The 20,571-nt window shown below is 47.8% G+C and overlaps 1 protein-coding gene across 14 annotated transcripts in view; it reads right to left on the bottom strand.

Moving 5' to 3' along the window:
- Positions 1 to 2,725: 2,725 nt before the first annotated feature.
- Positions 2,726 to 20,571, bottom strand: part of KLF3 (KLF transcription factor 3) — a 30,803-nt gene continuing 12,957 nt past the window's right edge. For 4 of the 14 annotated variants that reach the window (XM_070069641.1, XM_051842467.2, XM_008275006.4 and 1 more), the window contains exons 2-6: positions 18,711 to 18,806; positions 13,815 to 14,214; positions 13,015 to 13,165; positions 8,442 to 8,602; positions 2,726 to 6,616 (exon numbers count right to left, since the gene is read on the bottom strand). In XM_070069641.1, coding sequence (XP_069925742.1) covers positions 6,435 to 6,616; positions 8,442 to 8,602; positions 13,015 to 13,165; positions 13,815 to 14,214; positions 18,711 to 18,767 — 951 coding nt within the window. In that variant the 5' untranslated portion in view covers positions 18,768 to 18,806 and the 3' untranslated portion in view covers positions 2,726 to 6,434. Of the gene's footprint in view, positions 6,617 to 8,441; positions 8,603 to 13,014; positions 13,166 to 13,814; positions 14,302 to 18,710; positions 18,807 to 20,571 lie in introns of all 14 variants that reach the window. The other 10 variants (XM_070069638.1, XM_070069635.1, XM_008274992.4 and 7 more) reach the window with 5 other exon arrangements.

Genomic DNA, 20,571 nt, shown 5'->3' with positions numbered 1-20,571 from the left:
GGACACAAAGGCGGAGAAGCCCCAGCCCAGCCGGGGGGCTCTCATTCTGGTGGACGCACACCTGCGCTCTCAGGAGCGGAAGGAGAGCCAAGTAGGTGGAGGAGAGTGGGCACTGACGGTGACCCCGAAGGACCACTCAGGGGATCTGTGCTGGACTGAGGGCCGGCACGAGCAGTCCGGGAGGCCGGTCACGGACAGGCGCTTGGACGTCTTCAAGCGCCTCCTCGCCTGGACTATTTTATAGACACCCAGTCCCGCGCTGACAGAGCTCCTGAGTCTTGCGAGAAGGAAGAACGCAGTGGCAAAGCACCGTGACCTCGGAGCTTGAAGATCCAGTTGCTGTCTTCCAAGTCAACGCCAAGCATTCAGGGTGCTTGTGGGAAACACAAAATCAGGGGAGTCGTGAGCAGAAGCACTCGAAGCTATGCGCGTGTCCACGCCACAACGCCAGTCTCAATGCACCTGAGCTTATCTCTCCACACCATCCTTCCCTGAAAAGAGCCCTTTCTTTCCCTTCATTCACATCTGGATTAATAACTTGCCCCCAGCAAGACTTCTATTCTTACTTTTTTCAACTTGACAGCATTTAAAACGTTGGGCGATAACCATGTCTTCCTGCTGTGTGCCCAATCTCCTCACCGCCTTAAAGATTCCTGTATCTCATAGAATCCGCATTGGTCAGCACCCTGATCATTCACACGGGCAGAATCCAGCTTGTAGCATAATATTCCCCTAGAAAGGTGGGTGAGGGTCACATCATCCGTGCAGAATACACACACGGTGGGAGGAGTACACCAGCCAGCTGGACAAGTGCAAGCCTACCAGAGCCTCACAGTCTTTGAAAGAGCTTGTAGTCAACTCCCTCGGGGTAAATGCAGAGGGGTTTCCTGCGGACAGCTGATGAAGAAATACTCCAAAGGCCTGGATTCGGTCTTCTCCTAGCCTCCTCCCACTCCCCAAGCTCTCTAGGCAAAGCCTGTGTCAAGGGCCAGTCAGACTTTATTTTGTGTTTTGCCAAGACGAAGTCCAGGGCGCTGGAAGCTGCTGAGACCCAACCAGCTGTATCTGAGTTTCAACTATGTCGGAAGGAGAAAGGGAGAAGTCAGTACGTTCTGCCTTAAACAAGAGCTCTAAATCCGTAGTCATCGCTGTCGGCTGGGGCGCCGCGGACTAGCGTCCATGGGCACGAGTACTCGGGCCTGGAGAAATGATCATGTCTACCCAGATGGAGTTTAATGCTGCGACTGTCTGGACACTCCATTCCCTAAATCATGACTCCTGATGTTTCACACTAGCCACAAATTTAGTGTCCTTCACACCATACTTTTAAGACAAGTGTCTTAGTCCTCTCTCTGTTAGTGTAACAGTTATCTGAGACTGGGTTATTTATAAGGGAAAGTAGTCCAAGTTCAGGGGGCTGCATCTGATGAGGACTCTGTGCTGCTTTCTAACACAGCCGAAGTCAGAAAGGAAGGAGAGGGGCCGGTGCTGTGGTGTAGCGGGTAAAGCTGCAGCCTGCAGTGCTGGCATCCCATATGGGGGCTGGTTCGAGTCCCGGCAGCTCCACTTCCAATCCAGCTCTCTGCTCTGGGCTGGGAAAGCAGTGGAAGATGGCCCAAGTCCTTGGATCCTTGCACCCGCGTGGGAGACCCAGAGGAAGCTCTTGGCTCCTGGCTTCGGATCAGCTCTGGCCAGTGTGTCCAACTGGGGAATGAACTAGCGGATAAAGACTTCTCTCTCTCTGCCTCTCCTGTCTCTCTACATAACTCTGACTTTCAAATGAATAAATCTTTAAAAAAAAAAAAAAAAGGGAAGGAAGAGGACAGTGCAGAAGGGGCGAAACACAGGACGTGGCCTTGCTTTACAACTTGCTCTCAAGGTCACTCATCCAGTTCCAGAATTAGCCCAGGCAAACAAGGGCATAATCCATGCATCAGGAATCTGCCTCCTTGAGCCAAACCCTCCCATGAGGCTCCACCTCCCAGCACTGCTGCCTTGAGGAATTAAAAGTTCCAACACATTCACTCTTGGGGAACACAAATAGCTACAAAGGCTGAAAATTACATTTGGAAGCAGGTAGCTTTTCACCCCTTTAACTAAAATACTTGAGAGGAGATTCTTAGGAAGGAGGTGTTACCTTGGCTTCCAGTTTCGGAGGTAAGCAGTCCGACTGGACAGCCCCACTTAGCCTAGTGTCTGGCTAGGGTAGACTCATGCAGAGGGAGGAGCACATGGCAGGCCAGGAGGTAGTTGGAGAGCACACTTCCTCTACCCTCTGTGGTCTCTTTATAAAGCCACAAGGATTCCACTGTGGGGCCCACTCTAGCAGCTTAATACCGTCCAATCACCTCCCAAAGGCTTGCCTTCAGACACCACAAGTGCACCAAGTTCCCACTGTAATGCACCAACCATTAACCCATTGAATATTAGGCCTTGGAGCTAAACGTCTGCATGGGTTAGGGGAACCCTAACAGTAGAGATCATAAGCAACAAATATTCCAAGAATGCACTCATTGAGTCTAGTTATGCAGGGGTGCCAGCAGCTTTATAGTCTGAGGTTAGACTTCCTGTTGGCTTCGGGGCTGAATTAAGATTCCAGTTAGATCTTTTTCCCTCCCTCCATCAACAATGATTGAGTGACTTACCCTGACATTCCAAGGCGGGGTCTCTTAACATTGCCCTGTAGGATCTGCTCCCAGTGATCCATAGTAACCACATGATCACATTTAATATTCTGATGGTTTTATTAACAAGTATATAATACATATATTGCATACTGTATATAGTATATGAGGACTGTACAGTACAAATTTATGTTCACAGTTTGACATGACAAAATGTCATTACTGAATTCCCATTGGACTACAGAGTAGAAACAGAGAAGGTACATTAAACATTCACATCTTTAGTAAGAAAGATTACCAAAATGTTTCAGTATTTGCAAGTATACTAATGCATGCTAAAAACCTTTACCCATTCAGTCTTATTAGCTTATAAAATATATTACACTTTATTAAAAATTTCTGCATAGTTTATACAAGTATTAAAGTACTGTAAATGTAATAATCCTGCTATACTTGCAGGTATGGTTTAAGAGATGCTAAGCAGAAAGATTACTTTGACCCTCTAACACTAAGTACATAACAGAGAAAAAAAGTGCTAGTATTCGTAAAATGATATTTTTGTAGCCCTCGTTTAATGCATGTAAAATGGCTTTGTAAATGTATTATTTAAGTGAATTTGCAATCATCTATAAATTGTTAACCTTTGACCAAGAAGAGAATAAAAACTGAGTAACTTCATGTATGATAGCAATTCCTTCAAGACAACTGTATATTTTCAGACCAAATTCTTTCAAAACCTTAGATCTTTCAGATTGTCTTTAAAACAATCTAAATCAGGAATGACGTGCAGATATACAGTATCAGTAATATAGCCTTTCAAATTCCACATTAGTGCAATACTGATAGTGCAGATGGGTGTTTAACAGGATATACACACATATATATAGTCCCCTTTCATTCTGTTCCAAGGCTCTTGAAACTTCTGTGTATTTAACATCTCCTTAGTTCAATGTAGCCATGCTGCTAACACATTCTCCAAACCAAGTGATTTAGAATGTTAATGCCCATTTATGATATAGATTCACATTTCAAAACTATGATGGATTCTTACTGGATTTTTCTAACTTCTTCTCCAAGATGACACTGGAGTAACAACTGCAGAAAATCTCTAACAAATAGAATGTACATGAGACCAACTCCACGTTCACCAAATCATTTTCATTTACTTAAAACACTGCAATTGAAATCACCATCGATAGTAGTGTGGTATATCATTGAAACCACATGTTCAAGGGCATCTCATCTTGTATTTGAGGTCTTCCATAAGAACAGCTAAAAGTGACTAAGAAACTAAATTTCTCAACTATTATAGCAAAATACAAATATATATAAGAAAAAATTTGGTAAAGGCCAATCGCATACTAAAAGATATTGACCAGCATGGGAACAGAGAACAGCTTCTCTGGGTTACTTTCCTTTCAGAATTAAAATGATATTTGTTAGTGAACAATGTGAATGATACAGTCTGCAGGGTCTTGCTTGCTCTTTTGAAAAAATTTATGTATGTCATAGCAAACACATCAAATCTCCTGAGAATCCATGAAGTTTCTATGACCTGGACTCAGCCTCAAAGCTGACTCAAAGGTCAGTGTACCCTTCCTTAGCCCCCTTTCCCTTTCAACCAGAGTCTGGTCACCCCTATCAGGACAAGAGTTCCTTGCATGCCAGCTGGATTCTCGCTGTGCAGTGGAAAAACTATCTCAAGAGATGAACATTTTGACAGGAACGTGACTAAGCATTTACAATACAGACAATACCTATTTTTCCAAGAGCCATTTTTATTCCTCAATTCACGTCATAGTTGCAGAAAAAGAAAAAAAAGAAACAGTCCAATTACAACGTTTTCATATTCTAAACAAATTTTGCAGTGCTGAGAAAAAAAAAAAAAGAAACGAAAAGAAAATCAAACCCAAGTGCCAAGATAACAAATTTCTTTGCCTTCTCTCAACTCCATTTCCTTTCGGCTGGTTCCAGGGCGGGTGAGTAGGGCCTCTTAGGGACTAACGCTTATTAATACAGGGCCATCAAAGCAAGCCCCCCACAGAAGTCACAGGCCTCCAGAATCACTCGTCCACGGATGTTTTAAAGACGATGCGACAGTGCATTCCTCCCACTCAAAGTTGTGTTGGATCCTAAGTTGTGGCTGGGCTGAGGACTCCATTCTTCTCTCTTCTCCTCCTCCATCCTCCATGGAGGGACGAAGGGGCATTCGGTTACACGCACCCACACTCGACCACCGTCGCCCACTTTCTTCAAATTTAGGATCAATGGCATCTATGTGTATGAATTTTTATTGGCATTTAGACGACTCATGGTGCTCAAAAGCCTGCTTTTGAAAAAATTCCCCCAATAACGGTGCTATTTATATTTAACATAAACACGAGTCATTATTATGATTTTTTTTTTTCAGTTTATTCTTCTGACAGTATACTTGGTAATGATAGGAAATTGCTAGCTCCACTAATAAATTTTTGGGAGTTTTTTGAGCTACATATATATAAATCCCTGAACTGTGGTTTTCTCTATTTTTCATAAATCTACATTTCTCAAAATAAAGATCTGTGTGCTTCACAATGAGTTGTATTTGCAAACAGGGACACTCGGGCCTTCCCTGATGGATTGACTAGAGCGTTAGCAGATGCTTCTAGATGATGTCTGTCATGACCACAAATGACAGCCGATTTGGCACCCTACAGCTCACAGAGAAGAGCTTCTGCATCAAAAGTAGGCAATTAACTTGATATGGGAATATAAGTACCACTCAACATTTCCCTGTTTGCAAACAAAGCCACGAACAGGGTGTAAGAGAAAGACCACCCACGCTCTCCCCCTAGAGCCTTTTTACTGCTACGGAGCCCATGTGTTTGCAGACTCCCTGCTACCACTGCGTCACGCAGGAGTGGAGATCGCTGCATGGATGACCCCACTGGTGTCTGGCTTGGCTGTGTGGCTTTGCATAGCTGAGTGCGGAGACTGAGGCTGGGAGACTGCACCGCACAGCTAAGCAAAGGCTGCAGCCTCAGTGACAACCCCGATAATGGGAGGGACTGTCACCTTCCTCCTTTGTGCCCGCCCCCCTTCCCTCCTCAAGGCCACTCTGCTGCTACTCCAGGCTACGGAAGCACGGCATCATCCCTTGAACTCTACATGTCACCCACCTAAATCGGCAGCTCTGGCTCGTCTCCCCTCGATGGCAGAGAACTCCGTCTGAGCTGCAGGCACAGAGTCGGGCCAAGACCTTGATGAGAAGCAGCGGTAACTCCAGGCCAACCAGCAGGCTTTGCGAAGGACACCGGAAGAGCTGACCGCACTAGCTCTGACATCTCGCTGCACTTGTGCTAACCGGTGAGGGGACCGCCCCTGCTGGCGCTGCCGGGCATCCACTGCGATCACAGGGCACAGAGGTACGAAGGCTCTGGCAAGGATTAGCAGGCTGTGTACTGTGTTTCTAATACATTTACTTTGACATTCTTTTGAGGCATACACGGACAAACTGACAACTGGTCGTGTTAGTTTACATGTTCCCTTGTTCTCATGACATTAAACGTGTCTGTAAGAAGGGTTTGCTTAGCATCCCCGGAAAAAAAAAAAAAGTGTTCACATTCTTTAGGTCTGACCCGTGGTAAGGAGAGGGAGGGTTAGAGTGTCTGCTACTGACCATACGGAAGTTTTGAATGATATAAATTCAGAGATTCAGACCAGCTGAATCCAGATGAAAATGTACATGTAAAAAATGCGTTAGACAATGGGAGGGAGGACAGACGAGAGCCAGGAGAGCGGGCACGGGGCTGTGGTGGGCGGCAGAGGCCTTCAGACCAGCATGTGGCGCTTCCGGTGCAGGGCCAGGTGGTCGGAGCGGGAGAAGCTGCGGTCACAGTCTGGACACTGGAAGGGTTTGATGCCAGTGTGTTTTCGGAAATGTCTTGTCAGTTCATCAGACCGAGCAAACTTCCACGTGCACCCTTCCCACGTGCATTTGTAGGGCTTTTCTCCTGCGGAACAGAAGAAGGGGAGAATGGAGGTGAGGGTTCGCCAGCGGAATGCCCCAGAAGTTCACCTATTTGCCCCCTGCCACAACACAAACAAGGGGGACAGATGACAGCTCCCGACGTTCAGCTGGCTCTCTGCCGAGTAGAGGGGCAACTGTGAGGGTTCTGAAGTCCACGGGCAAGCCTCCTGTGGGATGATCGTTTACAGTTGAGAAAGAGGGCCCTTGGGGGAAAATGCCAGGGAGAGCCAGGAGGAAGGCGCTTACACATTCGAAGCTACGCAGGGCAGTCACAGTTCCTACATTAGTAATAACGGGTATCACAGATTAATTCCTGTTTAATTCCCCCACGCTCTAGAAACCTTGCAGGATTCCCATTCCTTGGCACGTCAATGTGATATTCAGAATTGCATCATCTGCTTCACTGCACACGGCACACATGCAGCGAGGCGCTTTCCTGTTTGCCACCCAAGCATGTACTGGGTTTTAGGTTCGAAGCTGCTTACACCCGCCTCCTTGGGTCCACTGATGCCCCGAGAATGCAGGGAGAGAGGAGCAGGCACGCTGTCAGGGTGTCGCCCTGCACGCCCATTACCACCCTCTGCTCTGCCCAGGCCAGCGCTCCGCTGAGGCAGGCACCGGCCGTCCACAGGGCGATCCTCCCCTCTGCCTCCTGGCCAGGGCTCACTTTCACACCGCCAGACACCTGGCTTTCCTTTTCCCGCCCAAACCCCGGAGTCCCTCTGTAAATAATCGTACTAGCAACTCCAAGTCACGAGATTCCTGAGGTTCTGAGTTCAGAAACAAACAAACAAAAAAAAAAAATAGGGTAGGCAATGGCACGGAGCTTTCTCAAGTTTAAAAGTCCAAATTATCCCATTTCTTCATCTCTCTCTCCCTCCAAGTGTTCTATTTGAACCCCATTTCTACTCAACTCCTGCATTTATTTACTCTGTACAAGACTGTCTGCTGTGGTGACTCTGATCGTTTGTGTGTGTGTGTGTGTGTGCGTGCGTGAATGACAGCTCTTATGTGTGGGGAGCGACTGAGACTAGACTAAGTTACTGGAATTAAGACTTATTCTATGCATCTGCTCTCCCACAATATGGCGCTGGGGAGGAGTAAACTTCTACGCAGCTGCCTCTCGCCAACTTGACTGATAAGCTGCAGGAGCTGATCCTGCTCCTGATTGGAGGAGAGCAGCGTGCTCTGCGTGTGGGTAGCAGAGTTGGGATTGGTGGAGGAGAGACAACATGCACTGAGGAACATCTGAGGGAACACCTGAAGGAACACCTGAGCAGCCCCCGAGAGAGCCGGCCGGCGGTGTGCCGCTCCTCCGCAGAAGCGGGGAAAGTGGCAGGGGGAGCCGCCCCTCCACGGAGGTGGAGGGGTCGGCAGCCAACCCGGGAAGGACAAGCAGCAAACCCGGGAAGGGCCGAGCAGACAAAAGAACAGCGCAGGGTCCTGTGTCATTCCTCCACAAAGAGGGGGAGCGACATTATGGAGGCCGCATCCTGGACACCAAGAGCACTCGCTCTGTCCAGCAGAGGCGGCTCCACTCCTTCCCCTACCCCCTCGCTGGAGAGTGCAGACTCTCAAGTCAGTGTCAGGGGCTTGGCCACAGGGATCACTCTGAATCTATTCCGATTTAAGACAGAGGTAAATCATAACCCAAAACTTCCTTCTTGATGATGGGCAGACATCTGCAGATGACCGTAATAGCTTTCAGGACGCTAGGAAAACCATCATCGATCAGAGTAACCTCTGAGAGCCAAGCACTGCCTTCCACCCCTTCTTAGGAGAGAAGAGGGAGCTGCGGTTCCTCTCACCTGTGTGCGTTCTTCTGTGTGCCTTCAAGTGAGAGCTTTTAGTGTACACTTTGTTGCACCCGTCATAATCGCATCTGTGTATCCTCCGCTTCCTCTGGGTGTCTGGAGATTCCACAGGTAAAGGTCTCTTCCCAGGCTGGACTATGACTGAAGGGTGATTCCTGCGAAAGCCAAGATTAAATACAAAAGGTTGAGAGCAGGCGCTTTCTTTTCTCCAGTCTACTAACAGCGCCCACAACACTGGGCAGAACCCAACATAAGAAACCAAAAAGAAATGAGCTGATCATCCCGAGCAGCAGTGCTGTATTCATTCAACAAACATTTAGTGAGCACCTAGCATGAGCCAGGCACTGTGCCCGGCACTGGGACACAAAGATGCATAAAAACAGGGTTCCTGCCCTGGAGGAGCTCACAGGCTAGGCGGAGAGACAGGGAGGGAAGCAAGGACAGTGAGAAGAGTCAGGAGCTACGCTGGCTGGAGGTGCCAGGCGCCAGCTGAGGCTCACTCCCTGCACACACACACACACAGGCCTGCTTGCAGGATGCTGTGGCACCAGGCAGTGCCGAACCCCGGCTTCTCCAGGCGGCCCTGATCATCATGCCGGTCTTTAGGGGGGAAACGAGAAGACAGGATGCAACTATATTTTATCCTGTACTTCACGGGCATTTCCTGTGTCTCCTAAAGATGGCCAACACACAGCTGATTCTCGGTTGGGGGTTCTGCTCAAAAAGGAAGCTGGCCTTGCTGTCTTCCCAGATGCAAACTTGAAGGTCACCCTTACCCCCCATCGGGGGGAATTTCAGCGTGGTACCGATGGGCAGTCAGGTGAGGCAGGCCAGCACCTGCAACCCCGGCCCTGAAGCAGCCCAGCCCCCTCACGAGAAGCCTGTCTCCCAGTCTCCCTGCCTTCTCTCACATCCCTCAGGCTGCATGATCTTCCCAGGTGGGTTACTACAAAGCAGCTGCTGCAGAGAGGAAGGTGCTGGGGAGGAGGTGCATGGGGAACAGCTGTGACGTCTGGCAAGTTCTCGCAGGTTCTCCTGCTGATTAACGTAAGCAACTGGAAAGTTCTCATCTGCTCATCCACGCTCCTGAGTGACTAGTCACTCAGCCCATCACAATCCTCTGTCGTTGGCTTTCAACTGTAATAAAAGGATTTCTTTTAGATTTGGTCCTACAGCTCCTAAGATGTTCCAAATGCGGCGTGAAGTTTTATTCACGTGTGTACAGGAAGAACAAAACGACCCGTGATGCACTGGGGAGGGTAGACACTCAAGGTTGTGAGATCACAGACATCAGGAAGCGTGCCTGAGAGGAACCAGGGAGTCCACCTCCCTGGTCAGTGGCCTCTTCAGGCACGCTAGGAAGTCAACCAGGAAAAGAATGGAAGTTGTGTTTTCATGACCTTACTGCTCACACTTGTCATTTTAGCAAAGAGAACTGTTTTCTGTGCCGTTTTATCTTCCTGCCCTGATGTCCCGAGGAGGGTGCAGGTGATAAAACCCAGGTTTGGATACATGGAAAAGGGAACATGAAGTAGTGTGAAGGGAAAATAAAGACTTCAGTTCACACCCACGCAAAGGCAGAGAAAACAGAGAAGCGAGAGGTTTACAGACAGATACAAAAACTCTAAGGCTTCATGATGCACTTAGACTTTTCAACCAAAAGAAAAAAGCTACCAGTTTACTTTTTAACTGGATGCCATCCAATGAAGAAGTCCCACTGTCATTAAGAAATTAGGAAACTAAGAAATTAGGAAATGCCCGGACAGACCTCTCCTGCGCCTCTGGGATCCTGGTCTAAGAAACCCCCACAACGGGGCTTTACGGGGTGAGAGCCAGCAGTTTCTGTGCAGACTACTTTTCTCGGTTGTCTAACTTCATATATAAAGGCATACGGCCAGGCTGCGGCATCCACCTTTAACTTCCTGCTCTACCTGGATCCTCTCTGTGACGCAGGGCAAGGTACTTTGAGCCCCAGGCTGTACTCTGTGAAATGGAGATGTTGATAAAAAAGTTCTCTCTGAAGGCTACTGTGCGAGATGCACGCAAAGGCCTTGCCGCCACACTGGTAGCTGTGAACACTCGGATATTCAGAAACACTTTTACCCACTTGGAATGCTGCGCTCCAGTTGCTGATGTCAGGAGAAGCTTTTCTGGAGAACGTCCCACTGTCAGATCAGGATAGCTCTACCCGAAGTAGCATCTGCCTCACAAAGCAGCCACATTCAGAGTGTGGTCAGCAGCCCTGCTCTCCGGGAGCCTGACGCCGGGTCAAGCTGAAGCTACAGATGGGGGTCCTGGGGTCTCACACTCTATGGTCTTTCCATTTGGTCATGTCTCAGCTCAAGAGGGAAAATGGATCCCCAAGTTCTTCGTTCCAAACACAGATTTCACATATTCGCCAAGATACGACAAAAGGAATCCGATACACCTTTGAGCGTCCCAAACAGCCATGCTGTTTGCCATAACTAGGGTCAAGCCAAAGGATTTTACAGCTGTCTCGTAAAGTCAGCCTCTAGAAAGGAGGGTTTGCGAAGGCAAATATTACTGGGGCTGCCTCACCACAGGGGCGCCTGTTTCCAGTGACTTCCCTGGCTACAAGGTTTCCAGTGTGGGCTGCTACTGGGCCCACTCCAAGACATGACTTAATAACATCTGCGAGGGAACTACTCAAAGAGCGCGCGTCCCAGTTGTGGCTGATGTGCTGAATTTTTCTGAGGCGCACACTGCATTCTGAGGTCAGCATTCAAATGAGCGCTTTACTCATTAATCATTAAAGGGTACTGAGCTTGAGATCATCAGAAGAACATGGAACAGGCAAGGAAAAAAGTTTTCTCTTTCGGCAGCATTCACAGCACGTAACACTGCCTTCAGATGGCCTTCTGTCGTGCTTTGCTCTGCCGTGCGCAGTAACCTCGACTTTGGAACAATTCCTGTTCCGTCAACGCGCCCTCCCTGCGCAGGCAGGCGCCTGGCTTCAGCTCCATGGCATTTTTCCCTCACGCGGACAGGAACAATTACAAGTGCATGTCATGTTGCAAGCTACCTTGCCAGAGCCACCCCCGTCATCAGGAGGTCCCTCAGCCTACAAGATGTCTCTTCTGCTTAGTCACCCTACTTTTCCTCGCACGCAAGCACAGGCCGTGGGTGGGAAATGGATGAGAAGGCAGGAAGACCACTGTACCAGAAGCAAGTGCTTGGGCCTGGGTCCCCCCTGGTTGCTAACAGTGTGCTTACAGACCAGCTACCTAATGCTTGGCTTCTCAGTTCTCATCTGATCCGGCTCCCACATGCCTGTTACAGGCGCATGCGAGAATTCCTTTGAAAACACTTGGGAAAGTGGAATGGGCTGTGTGCCACGGTGAAGCCTAACATACAACTGCAGCACAGACCCTCTCCCCACTGGCTGTGGCTGGGAAAGAAGATCCATGCTCTTCTTCATCCATCAGGGAGTCTGGGACAACCAAGAAAGAACGATGATTTGGCACAGCAGAAAACAAGTGACGATGGAGGCGCCCCTCTGAGCTGAATGTGGCTATGATGAGAACGTACATGGAGGTACTAGAAAGAGAGGCTCTACAGCCAGACAATTCACATTCTGCTGCAGGTAACTGGGCAGGGGAGAGGAGTGGACAAGATCGGCGGAAAGGTGGGTGGCACGTTTGGTCAAGTTGGGAAAGTGCGGGGACAGGAAGCTGGCCGCTGAGTCCAATGCCGAAGCACCACAACACAGACAAAGTTACACCACCACCACCAATCATGATCAATAACAATGGCCTCCACCATAACCACGGGGAGACGGCAGAGAGCGCCACAGTGGCAAATCCTACCAATGACATGACTTAACCCCAGGGAGGGACCAAGGTACCAGCCTGGTGGACCTAACACATACCCCCACTCAGGCGCTTGATGCTGACCGATACAGGGCAAGCCTCCTGCTGGCTGGCCATTCCACAGAAGGAATATTCTGTGAGCACATGTGATTGAAAAGACCCGAAAATGAAGAGTTCTTTCAAAGCTAAGCTTCTCTGTGCTCCAGGGACAACTTCCTGCTGCCACCACTGTTTATAGAACTTGTTTTGGAGTGTCTCTCTTGGGCTTGTGCGTGGCCTGTAGATTTTGACATTCCTCATGGTAGAAACCATATACTTGATTGATTAGAAGTGCTAACTTGGAGTGCTAGATGTATCCACATGAAAACTTTTCACAATCCAAGTTTAAGTTGCCTATCCAGATCACCAAATTCAAGCTAGGCCAGAATTGTAGGTATGGGGAAACTATGTATCCATAGCCCAGAAGGGTGAAAAAAAAAAACAAAAATGCTTCCTGTGGTAGGGTGCAGGATCATGGGTACATAACTGATGGAAACTCAGCATAACTTGTGCTCATGTTGTCCGTGCAACAGAGCACACAGTGTTTTTGGAGGACTTCTCCCATGCTGACCAGCGATACTGAGCCACTGCCCAGTGGTCATTCACAGTACATCACACATTTGAAATCTGGTCCCTCCACGCCAGGTCCCAAGACGTGTGCCACTATGGCCATCCCGGGTAGGCCTCAGCATACTTACTCTTGCAACAATGCTTGCGGGGGGGACACTGAGTTCATTAAAGGGGGTGACATTTCTTCAGGATAATAATCTGTCCTCTGTGGTTCGATCCCAGGTTCTATTTTAATTTTTTTCTGTAATATGGGCTTCTCATATGATTCAATTACAGGTACTAAAAAATAAGAATGCAAGAGTCAGTCTATGTACAATTTACCAATTTCAGCTCTTAAGAGTTTACTGCGCAGTTCCTATTCACAGTACTGAGGTGTGAGTATCGATTTGCCTTTGGCAAAGTTATATATAAAAGGGACACAACTAGGTGGTGGCGGGGGGTGGGAAGGATTCTCGTTTCTTCTGATCATTACCGTGCCAGCAAGCAGCAAATGCAGAGACTCAGAATTCTCCAAAAAGGACTTTCTCTTGGGATTTTTGGATTCCACCTTCCACCCCATACTCCTCTGGCTAAGACCAGCTGGTATACAAGGCAGCTTTTAATTACCACCACGATCAAAAAGTATTTATTAAATGCCTTTCTGTACCTAGAACCATGCTGGCATTCAATAACACAAAATTATGAAATCAAGACCGTGACTATCCCAAAGCTGACAATCATATAGTGAAGGTAATTACTGCACGGTATTAGACAGACAGCCTGATCCTTGGGAGCTCTCCCACTATCAACACTTCAACAGAATCAAAAGGAAATGCCCGAGGCAGGCCAGTATTTCCTTTGAAGAAAGTGTGCTCTGTGCTTTCTCATAGTACGCTGGCGCACAGTCTACCACGCCGGTGCAGCTGCTCGGCTCAGCGGAGGAAGTTACCTTGCATGCTGCTGTTCGAATTTTCCATCTCTTCTGACAAGGAGACCATGAGCGGCTGCTGGAGGTGACTCGTGTACATGAAGGGGACGGGCTGCACCACGACTGGCTGGATGACGGGCAGGATCCCTGGGCTCCGGATGCCGTGCCGGGAGAGAGCAGCTGCCATCACCGGCGGCATGGACAGCGGCACGCCGAAGGGCTGCACGCCTGGCGAGGGCGGCGAGTATTTCTTGATGGGCGGGCTAGAGGAAGGCATGCTCAACCCGGGCGAGGCTCGGCGATGCGAGGACGAGAACTTCAGGGATGAAGGCGAATTCCCAGCGGAAGGCGGCGAGCTCCGCTTGTTCACCGTGAGGTCCACCGGTTCCATCTGGATCCCGTGCGACAGGCCTTCTGGGGGCTGAAAGAACTTATCAGGCAATGGTGTAGAGTAAATGACCCCATACTTGTTGGGCTTCATCGACTCCATGTAATTAGATGGGTAGGACTATTGGAAAGGAAGAAATAAACAACATTTGTAAACAGCCAAGTAAGTGTATTTACTTGAAACATGAATTAGGACAAAAATACATGCAACAAGGCACTTTCAATCACGTGGGCCTTGAAAAGTAATTTAGACTTGGATGGATGAAGGTACTTGAAAACAATTCATGGCAAAATGCAATTAAGTTTATTACATGCAAAAAAACCCATGCATGTTCCTTTCCATGAGCTATCCGAAGACCCCTTGCATTCGGTTCATTGGTCAGCAAGCCTGGTTTACCCGGCTGGCACTGTAAGCCCCCGCCCCAGGAGACGTCTCAGTTGCAAACTGGGAGGGTCGGTTACCCACACACCTAGGCAGGCACTGAAGGCCAGCTCAGGAGGACTGTTATGTCCTTGGCTCTAACTTTTATGATTTGGAAGTGAGACTCACTCAGGACGCAACCAAGGCAGGAGGAGAATTTTCACTAATCCAACCTCAATCAAGGACATGAAGGACACAGTCAGGAAATACAGAACACCTAAATTATTGCTTTTAGCAAAATCTTTGAGTTATGTATCGAGGATGGAAATTAAGAAAAAACTCTTTCTACGTTCCTTCAGAACCAGGCATACCAAGTACAACACTAGGTAAGAGGTCCACAGCAGGCACCAACATTAATACTGCATGTAATTAGTACAGCCATTATTAAAAGAGGCATAAAGTTCATTAGCAAAAAAAAAAAAAATCATAAGTCATGTATAATGAGAGTTTGAGGAAGTAATTAAACAGAGGGGGAGGAAAACTCCTCCCAACACTAAAGCTTAATGCACTTTATATAATTCTTTAAAAGTCCTGGAACCAGCAAAAAAAAAAAAAAAAAAAAAAGGACTGGGGGAAAGGAATGTGTTCAGTGACCAATATGCAGCTTCTCCCTTAATTTCAGCCCTGGTCTTCCCAGACCTCCCTGTGACCTAGATTAGAACGCCAATAGATATTGGCAGCTATACAGGAAGCAAAATGAGGACATACTTTTACTGCTGTCACTGCTAGATTGTTCTCCCTGTGGGGTGAGGGTAAGGAAAGCAGGGACCTAGAGCCTGGGAGATCTGCAAATTTAATATTCGCAGCTTGTCAAGCCATCAAAGAGAAAAGGCCCACAGCAGCTAAGTTTTACAAATATTATGCACAGTTTCACTGGGAGTCTGCTCTCAGTTGAGCGCCCCCAGCACCTTTATCGATGTGGATCTAAGGTACAAGGTCAATGTAGGCACCCGCATCTGGACCGGCACCCAACCCTGAGCTCATCATTCACCATTTCCAGTCTGACTGCCTCACAAAAGGGTGAAGAAATGTGGTCCCTCAAACTGGCTCACCAGCCAGCTCCTTGTTTACCAGAACCTTCTATAAGACAGGTTTCTTTGATTAATTGGGTGGAGCACTCAAGCTACTGCAATTAGCTTGCAACAATCTGGTTCTCCATAGGGGAAGGACCGATACAGGGTTCGATCAGGGTGTGCCAGGGGTGGTACACCCTGGTAACAGCTGCTTCCCCTTTGTCCCAGGCCATTCTTATCTTCTTACAAATAGGCGTGGCTGCGCCGGCTCAAATCAAAGGCCAGTGTGGATGAAGTGAACACCGCACCTCTGGTCCCTGTGCACGCCCTGGACCCTGTGTCCTGGTCCAGAGCAGCCCAAACAGGAGACTGCCCCTCCCGCAGCGGTCCCCACTAGGGCTGGGGAAGGGTTTACTTTGTCCAACAATCTGTTACCACGGCAAGTTCCTTCCCTGTGTTGGGTCATGCATTCCCTCTGTTCACATGGCTACGTTGTGTGCATCTGCTGGTGCCCACTGGAACGTGAGCCCCCAGCCTGGCATAGGTGCTCAATAAATACTTAATGAAGGTCCGAGGGGAATCCATGCACTCTCTCAGCACCACCAACAGGGAAAACAAGGCTTGCACTGTGATGGGGAAAGGGATATAACTCCAGAACTACTGCTCTATGCCCAAGCAGGACTTTCAATTGTTTCTTTTATTAGGAAGAGTTTTAGCAATTCGCCCATCATGGGTGGAGCTGACTGAGTGAAACATGGATGAAGTCTATTTCACTCTTCATTAACATGGAAAAAAGTCAGCATGCGTGGCAAAGGCGAGTCCAAGGAACCTTCACACCCAAGGTGGGACTCCCAGCACGGAAGGTGTGGCACATGCGCACACACACACACACACACACACACGCCAACAGTGTGCCCCTTCATCGCAAACACAAGGGCAAAGTTCTCTTCCTGCCTAGCTTGCAGAAGTTACCAAGTTTCTGTTAGAGCACAGGGAACAAGTCATCTTACAGAACTAGAAGACTATCTTTAAAAGTGTGGTGTCTTTGTTTTGACAATTTGTTTTCTTTCTCACTTCCTGACTTGAGCCCTTTAATTTTCAGCCTTTCTGGAAGTGGTAAAAAACAATTTCTTTATATGTGCATTTTATGCGCATTTTGTATTTTACAAAAAAAAAAAAAAAAAAAACGAAAAGAAAGAAAAGGCAGCTGGTGGAACTTCCGGTTGCCACTGCTGGGCGGACGGGGAGCAAGCAGCAGGGTGCCACAGCACAGCCCCCATCCCACACACTTTCACAGGGTAACCCCAAACCTCAAAATCCAGGGGTTCTCAGAACACAGAATGAAGGAGAAATGACATTGTCTCACATTCCTCACGCTACAGCCAGATACCACATAAGCAGATACCTTCTGCTGTGTCGGGAAGGTGCGTTACCCTCAAACATCTTTATTCATACTTGGTATTTAAGGAAAAACTTGCACATGCCCTATACCCATAGTGCCTTCATGTTTGTACCACAGACTTGAATAGCTAAGACTCTGACCTTCAGGTCAAAGACTGAATTAAAAAGCAAGAGGAACAAATTAAGTTCAATACATTTCACTGATGGAGGAAGCAAAGATTAAATGTTGAGATTTAAGAGTGGACACAAAAGCTCCTAATTTAATTTTCTAAAGTGAAAAAAAAAAAAAAAACCACCAACACCCCACTCCTCAAATGTCTCAGTTAACCGAGGTTTCGCTGTTTAGGAAAGGAACCATTTGTTCTTTTCAATGCTAACTTTTGGTGAAATCTAATTCTAAATTCTATGGGTATTGACTGAAGACTAGAGCATGAAGGAGAGAAAAGATTAACTGTAAAAATACTTCTATAAATTTTAGCTTCATGTAGTCACACAAGCTACAACATCACAAGTTAACAGTTACTGCCAGTTCATTTTGGTTCCCATTTTTTTCGGTTAAGTGCATTTCCGTGCACTTAATTATGATCACACCAACTTAGCCATGTGGCTCTTCATTTTCGCTTAAATTGGGCTCTTGAGTCCTATTTTCACGCTTGATTAAAAGCACTCGAAGTACACCAAATAGTGAAACGCATCATTGATGGTTCTGCATCATTTATAAAATTAATCACATTCTCCAGCACTAAAAACCCATTCATAATTCAAGGATCTAATTAATGGAGAAATTTTATACCTTAATTTTCCTCCACCGTGATCATGCAATAGTTGAGAGGAATGACAGCACTGAATTATCATCAGAAGTAAATTTACTTTTCTGATTAATAAAATTCTTATTATCACACGCAGACACTCAGTTATCCAGTTCTCCTGCTGGAATGTCAATGCTACTTCCTCAAAGCCAGTCTGACTTGATCCTTCACTATCGACACTGGTGAACACGTCACTGGCGAAGGAGTATCCTTGGCAAGTCAGCTCCACGGGCCCCAGCCTGACCCCCTGTTCTCGAAGGACGGCCGCAGCCCCAGTGTGTGCGGATGACGACCTAAGCCTCCAAGTGTATCGTTGTCAACCTTCAGATACAAGCCCGGCTCGCAGAGGGGCTGGCTGAACACGAAGGTGCTGGCAAGGACAACGCACCCAATTTCCACCCAGCCACGGACTCTCCCGAGCGAAACGAGACTCCCCGCTCTGGGCCAAGTTCTTTCTCTCGCTGGCTGGCTTCTTGAACATTTGAGGCTCCCTGGCTCCATGTGGCTGTCATCAATGTTTTTTTAAGCAAATTGTTATTCTTAATACATTTTCCCCTTGTCTAGGGCCGGAGTTTTTGTAAGCCTCCTCCGGTCACGACCCGACTTACCTGTGGTCCAGGTCTCTGAGGACTCTCTCTCTCTCTCTCTCTTAGGGGATGTGGAGCCCTAGTCCTCAGGAAGCCACAGGTCCCCCATAGGAGAGGGTGCCCAATGGCTGGGAGAGTGTTTACCTCACTTACTTACAAGGAACACTGAGAAAGGTGCACCTTGCAAATGCTTGTCAAATCATGAGTAATTTGGAGGAAAAACATCTCACACACACACACACACACACACACACACACACACTAATGCTCTCATCCCTTGGAAGAACTGGAAAACTTACCACGGAGACAGGGTCCCTGGCCTCTTGCTTGACAGGCACCGGGTCAAACATGAGCATTCTTCTAGCTGGACTCTCTAGGGTGTTCTGGAGTTTGGCCTAGGGAACAAAACACAGTGTCTACCTACAGCCTGAGGTCACTTTCAGTGTAAACCAGCGAAAATAAAACCTCCCTTCTCCACCCCTTCCTCTCTCTCTCTCGCCCCCACCTCTCTCTTTCCCTCTGAGAGATGCCATTTTAGACCATGAAAGCCAGAGGAGACGGGAGCCTAGTGGCCTTTCTAACTGCACCAGGCGAACCCGTCCATTTCTAGAACCATGCGTATGCCTTCAGAGCCTGCGCGCTTGCTGGGGGCCGCTGTGCAGCGCCATCGTGACGTCCAATTGCAGGGCTGTTAAACACCTTTGCTCCAGACCTTCCGCGCATTACTGGAAAACCAGGGGGAAAAAGACCAGCCCAAAGCAAACCCAGGACCAACCATCACGACTATCTTTGTGCCCCACCTGGCCCGTTTTGAAAATGACAGCATGCTATAGGTACTAGTTAGAACCTAGACTGCCACATAGTTTGCTGTGAAAACGTCTTCTTCGGTGAGCGTTATCCCACCGACTGCAGCACGCCACGGTGTGAACAGATCGGTTTACTCAAATTCTCCCTTTTCACTGGGCACTTAGAGCGCTTCTATGTTTTTGCCAGGACAAACAGCAGTGAGCTTCCTTCTATCTTCCTGCATGCCCTTTCCCAGTAATTAGGATAAATTTTTCTGACGGAGAATTCTTGGGTGAGACGCTTGTACACTTCACAAAGCATTTGAGGCACCATTCAAAGACGCTCCATGATTTTTTAAAAAAAAGATTTTTATTTATTTATCTGAGAGGTAGAGTTACAGACAGAGACAGAGACAGAAAGGTCTCCCATCCACTGGTTCACTCCCCAAATGGCCACCAATGGCCAGAGCTGGGCTAATCTGAAGCCAGGAGCCAGGAGCTTCTTCTGGGTCTCCCACACAGGTACAGGAGTCCAAGGACTTGGGCCATCCTCTGCTGCTTTCCCAGGCCATAGCAGAGAGCTGGATCAGAAGAGGAACAGCCAGGACTCGAACCGTCGTCCATTTGGGATGCTGGCTCTACAGGCAGCAGCTTTAGTCCACTATGCCACAGTGCCAGCCTCTCCATGATTTTCATTAATAAAATAGAACCTGTTTCCCAAAAATATGTATCAGCAACAGGCTTTAGCACTTAAAAAATTAAAAAAAAAAAAAAAAAACAAAAAAAAAAACCTTGGCCAAGCTTTTAATCTTCAAATGGCAAACTATTTCTAAACCTAAACTGATTTTATTATCAAAATTGAATTATTGAATTTTCTGTTTACATTTCTTCTTTTGAGGTCTACCTGCTCAGAACTTGAGTCACCCCCAGCATGCCATCTTATTGTTTTCTCAACACTTTTTATTTAGGAAGAATAGTTGCTGGTTTTCATCCCAGCTTCTCCTTGACAGGAACTTAGCCTCATGTAAAGGCCATACCCATCCCAATTCTGTCTTGTTCCTTCTCTTCTGTTGTCCTGCTTTCCACCACACCATTTTCTTTTGTGGGCTATCTCAGTCCACTCCTAACAGGAATCCACATCAACTGCTTCCTCCCGGGGCCAAAATATTCAAACCCACTCCACCTCACTGCACCGCCCGCAGAACCCCTGCCAGATCCCGACGCAGGTCTTCAGGCCCTCACTCGCCCTTAAGTGCTCAGGGCTCTGGTTAGGGGCCAGGTCTTCACCAACCACTCTGGTTCCAGAAGCCAAGCGAGCACGTCCTAGACTGAGCTAGTTCTCCCGGCTATCTCAGCATTAAAACCCCCGCCCTGG

This window comes from Oryctolagus cuniculus, chromosome 2 (genome assembly GCF_964237555.1).
Source record: "Oryctolagus cuniculus chromosome 2, mOryCun1.1, whole genome shotgun sequence".
Lineage (NCBI taxonomy): Eukaryota > Metazoa > Chordata > Mammalia > Lagomorpha > Leporidae > Oryctolagus > Oryctolagus cuniculus.
This window is presented reverse-complemented; position numbering and strand designations above follow the sequence as displayed.